General features: G+C 38.6%; 1 protein-coding gene across 1 annotated transcript; it reads left to right on the forward strand.

Annotated features, from left to right (window-relative positions):
* Positions 1 to 266: 266 nt before the first annotated feature.
* Positions 267 to 4,390, forward strand: LOC126607017 (BTB/POZ and MATH domain-containing protein 2-like). The gene is made up of 4 exons (XM_050274431.1): positions 267 to 1,077; positions 1,758 to 2,106; positions 3,009 to 3,288; positions 4,034 to 4,390. The coding sequence occupies exons 1-4, from the start codon at positions 656 to 658 to the stop codon at positions 4,213 to 4,215; spliced, it is 1,233 nt and encodes a 410-aa protein (XP_050130388.1). The 5' UTR covers positions 267 to 655; the 3' UTR covers positions 4,216 to 4,390.
* The last annotated feature ends 531 nt before the right edge of the window (positions 4,391 to 4,921 follow it).

A 4,921-nucleotide genomic window follows, 5' to 3' on the forward strand; every position in this document is an offset into this window, starting at 1 on the left:
AACATATTATTGAAAACATATATGTTCGATCCATAAGAACTTGGTCGTATCAAACGGATTCAAATGAGTTGATTCTACTAATAAAAAAAACATAAACCTAAATTGATTCAGGCTCGTTTGAAAAAGAAATTCAAATCCAAATCCATCAAAAATAAATCCGACCCGATCCGTGTCAACCAATCCTCTCTCTCGTATTTTTACTTAAAAAAAATCTCCTCCGAAATACAAAATATTCCACATTTAATTACTTAATCAATGTGTGATGTATGTTTTTTGGCAGGCGTCGTCCTGTTTCATATAAACTCCCACCTCATTTCAACCATATAAAAACTTTTACCCCACAATATCAGAATCAAACATTAATCTCACCACCATCCACCGCCAATCCACCACGAATCCACATCACCACCACCGCCATCACCGCCGCCCACCAATTCAGTTCTCTCCCTCCAACCCTTCAAATTCTCTGGACCACCAAATTCAACCCCAAAACCCCCCAATTCCCCCAATTTAACACCCCAATCCTCGATCAAAACCCTAATTCTAAATCCAATCCAACGGGCCAATTCAATCCAACCCTCTTCACAATTCCCACCCCGAGAAGCCCCAGAACATCAAAATCGGTCCTTTCCGCGCCACCAGCCAGTAATTGTTAATGGACAGAATCAGGGTCCCAAATGAAGCATTAAAGCCCAGCTCATCCCCGCCGTCGCTGGCTCCGCCGGTCACGTGCTCGACGTCGTGCACGGAGACCGTAAATGGGTGCCACGAGTTTAAGATCAGTGGGTACTCGCTCGCCAAGGGCATGGGAATCGGCAAATACGTCGCCTCCGATTCGTTTGTGGTCGGTGGTTATACATGGGCTATATATTTCTACCCGGATGGCAAGAGCGTCGAGGACAATGCTGGTTACGTGTCGGTGTTCATAGCTCTGGCGAGCGAGGGCACCGATGTCAGGGCTCTGTTCGAATTGACGCTTTTGGATCAGAGCGAGAGGCAACGGCACAAGGTGCATAGCCATTTTCTGAGGATGCTCGATGGCGGTCCTTATACGCTTAAATACCGGGGAAGCATGTGGTATGCATTCTGAAATTACTGTTTTGATGTATAATTTTGTATAAGTTGTATGTGTATATGTGTGTATTGGATTCTGATTGGATATTGTGTGTATAAAAAGTGCGAAACTTTTCGTTGAATTGGTTTAGCTTATGATGATAGGGTGTGTCTTTGATATGAAATGTTGTTGGTTTGAAGTTTAATCATTTTAGTTCGACTTTGACCACAAACTTAAAGCTCCTTGAATGCAATTCGGATATAAAATACCGTGTGTGTGAAATGTTTAAATGTAAGATAGTGCTATTCACACACCCATTTTTACCTCCGACTCACCCTTATTAATTTTGGCCATTGATATTCTTCAATTTATTGGATCCCAGGGGTATGTGAGAAGTAAAAATGGGTGTGTGGATAGCACTACTCTAAATGTAATGAAAGTAAAATAAAAAAAATAGTATTATCCTCTATTATATTGTCTATAACCATGCCTGACAACTGGATAACTCCTTAATGTTTTGGCAAAGCTGCCATCAGCGTTGTTAGTGAGCGTTGAAAAACAACGTAATTGTTTTGGCCTGGATTTCCGCAAATAAATAAGCTGTTCTTTGCCTTGTCATTACAATATATACAACATAAATCGTTGCCTGTACTGTTTTGGGTGAAAAACATAACTGAGTAGGTTCAACTTTTGGATGTTGCAGGGGTTATAAACGCTTTTACAAAAGAAGTCTTTTAGAGGCATCAGACTACCTTAAAGATGACTGTCTTATAATAAAATGTCGTGTTGGTGTTGTTAAGACGAATACAGAAGGACCTAAAACGTACAATATAGCAGAACCACCTTCCAATATCGGCCAACATTTTGGTAAGCTTTTAGAAAGTGGGAAGTTGACTGATGTAAGTTTCAAAGTTGACGAAGAAGTATTTGCTGCCCACAAAGTGGTGCTCGCAGCACGCTCGCGTGTGTTCAAGGCACAACTTTTTGGTCCATTAAAAGATAAGAACACTGATTCCATAATAGTTGAAGACATTGAAGCTCCCGTATTTAAGGTTCTCTCTCTCTCTCTCTCTATATGGGTTTGTCTGTGTGTGTGTCTGTGTGTCAGCCCATGCCCCTGCGTGTTTTGTTCCCCCAGAAAGAAGCATTAAGAGGTGTAAACTGTAAACATCAAGGGGGTGTGTAATATGCACTGATTTTTGTTTTTGACGCATATGGCTGGGAAATTATTTCAAAATTTAGCAGAAGTTTGATTTTCCTGAATGAAGTGTTCATGTTTTGGTATGAAGTAGGACATTTCTATAGGAAGCACGAATTTGGAGATCATACACATGAATTTTTCTGTCTTCATCACCAATTTCGTAGAGCTGCTCATGCTATTTTTTTTTTACGATTTTACTTTATTGTTTATATATGGATTGGTGAGTAGGCTTAGGGCTAAATACTCTCTCTTCTTCATGTTCAAATGACAATCATAAATCATATAAATCAGGAACTTTAGAGTGCAGACTTCAATATGTTCAGGAGAATTAGGCCCCGTTTTGGCTGATTATATGGTACCTATATTACAGCTTTTCTTTTGGACTATAAATGTAAGTTTTTATTTGCTGAAGGATAAATAATTCATAGTAATGCAACCTTCAAGTGTGTATCTGATTTTGGCTAGTGGCAGCCAGGTGTTTTGTTTTTGCATTATTGCATTATTCAACTATGAAATGCATGTTTTAAATTATTCAAATATTTAATGGAAACGTATTTACCAAATATTTCTTTGTGTTGCTTCTGACTTTGTTCTTTTACTGCATATTTAGCATTAGCATTGACAATGCCCTGTTCCCTCTTCAATACATCTTTTATTCCCAGAAAACGGTTGCTAACAGTTTGATTGATTTCTGTTATTCAAGTAAAGGGGAACATATGAGCTTGATTGATTTCTTGTTTTGGATGTCTGCAGGCATTACTCCACTTCATCTACTGGGATTCTCTACCAGACATGCAAGAGCTTGTTGGGCCGCTAAATTCAAATTGGGTGTCTACATTGATGGCCCAACATCTGCTGGCAGCGGCTGATCGCTATGCCCTTGAGAGGCTCAAACTGTTGTGTGAGGCTAAACTTTGCGAAAATGTTGCCATAAATAATGTTGCAACAACGTTAGCCTTGGCAGAGCAACACCAATGTGAACAACTTAGAGCTGTATGCCTCAAATTTATTGCTGTGCCTGAAAATTTAAGAGGTATACTTTTTTTTTTTTTATAACCGATATGTTCTTACTGTGTTAATATTTCTAGAGCTATTTTTAAAAATAGAAAAATCGTCCATTGTTGGTCTCCCACTGTTCCTCGGTTCTTCAATATCTTTTTCTTCTGTTCAAATATGAACGATGTGGAGATGAGATCAGAAAAGATTCAAATCTGGTGGGAGTGGGGAAGTTTTGGCTTGCAGTGCTTTTCTTCGAGGGTTGAGGGGTGTAATCTGTTTTTATGAACTTCTTTCCTGTTCTATCTCCTTTTATGAGGGGTGTAATCTGGTTTTGATGAACTTCTTTCTGTTCTATTTCCTTTTTTATCTATAAAAAAGCTTGTCTTTGTAATTTAAAAAATATTTAATTCTTTTGTGGGCCATTGAATAACACTCGAGCAAACCCGGTTCTTGAGTAGCTTTTCAATAAACAAACCTAAAGCTACCGTTCTTTCATTTTAAATGTAGAATCAGTTATTGGTGTTCAATGAGTCGCTTTAAAAGACTCGTGGTTGTGGAGGGGACTTCCATTTTGGTGTTTGGGTTTGGTTTGGAATTAAAGAGGATTCACTTGTTGGTTGGAAAATGAGAACTTGTCGTTCATATGTATTTCTTTTCATTTACTCTTTAATTAATTCATGGTAGCAAATATTTCCAGAGGTTTAATGCGGATTGAATGTATGTGTTGCTGTCCGTTGAATAACTTTATATTGACAAGAAAGCTGGTAAATTGTTTTCAGCTGTGATTGAAACTGATGGATTCAAGTACTTGAGGGAAAGCTGCCCTTCTGTCATCACTGAGCTACTGCGTTACGTTGCAAGCATTGGTGAGCATTCTTTTGTTACTTCTGGGTACGGGAAAGGGAACTTATCAGACGGTACTGATGGGAACGGAAGGCGGGTTAAGGCAAGGTTGTATTGATTTGGAAAATAAGCCATTAGAATAATAAAACAAAAACGAGAGAGTTTGGTTCATTTGTTTTTTCTTTTTCTTGTTTGATTGTAATATCTCGTGTTGCCAAGGATTTGTTTGCGATGTAGTTTGTAAACATCTGTTGATGGCTGGCTATAATGTGTGTGCATTTTATCGTGGTCCAGATTGGAGTTGTCGTTTTTATAGATTAAACTGAGGGACCAACTTTGATACTACATATTTGACATGTTGATTCTATTGTGTGAGGAGGATTCATCGCTTAGAGATTAGAAAATGGAGGTCAATATTATGTTTTGCCAGAGGAGATCAAAGTTGAAGAAATAATTGATTTATGGCTCGTTCGGTGCCTATAGATTAGAATAGGGAGTAAATTGTATCAATGGTCTTTTAACTAAGAATCCTTTCTCATTGGCTTTTTAACTCATCAAAACATGCAGCTATGGTCATTTTTGTCAACTCTTTTAGAACTTCTGTTAAAATAAGTCATGTGTCATTGACGCGAGGCTAAATCAAAGGGCAACAACAACAACAACAAAGCCTTTTCCCACTAAGTGGGGTCGGCTATATGAATCCTAGAACGCCATTGCGCTCGGTTTTGTGTCATGTCCTCCGTTAGATCCAAGTACTCTAAGTCTTTTCTTAGAGTCTCTTCCAAAGTTTTCCTAGGTCTTCCTCTACCCCTTCGGCCCTGAAC

Source organism: Malus sylvestris, chromosome 16 (assembly GCF_916048215.2).
Source record: "Malus sylvestris chromosome 16, drMalSylv7.2, whole genome shotgun sequence".
NCBI lineage: Eukaryota > Viridiplantae > Streptophyta > Magnoliopsida > Rosales > Rosaceae > Malus > Malus sylvestris.

Excerpts from the sequence above, each read along its gene's own strand:
- LOC126607017 (XM_050274431.1), top strand. The coding sequence starts at position 656 with ATGGACAGAATCAGGGTCCCAAATGAAGCATTAAAGCCCAGCTCATCC. Across the intron at positions 1,078-1,757 it reads AAATACCGGGGAAGCATGTG|GGGTTATAAACGCTTTTACA; the intron begins GTATGCATTCTG and ends TGGATGTTGCAG. Across the intron at positions 2,107-3,008 it reads TTGAAGCTCCCGTATTTAAG|GCATTACTCCACTTCATCTA; the intron begins GTTCTCTCTCTC and ends GGATGTCTGCAG.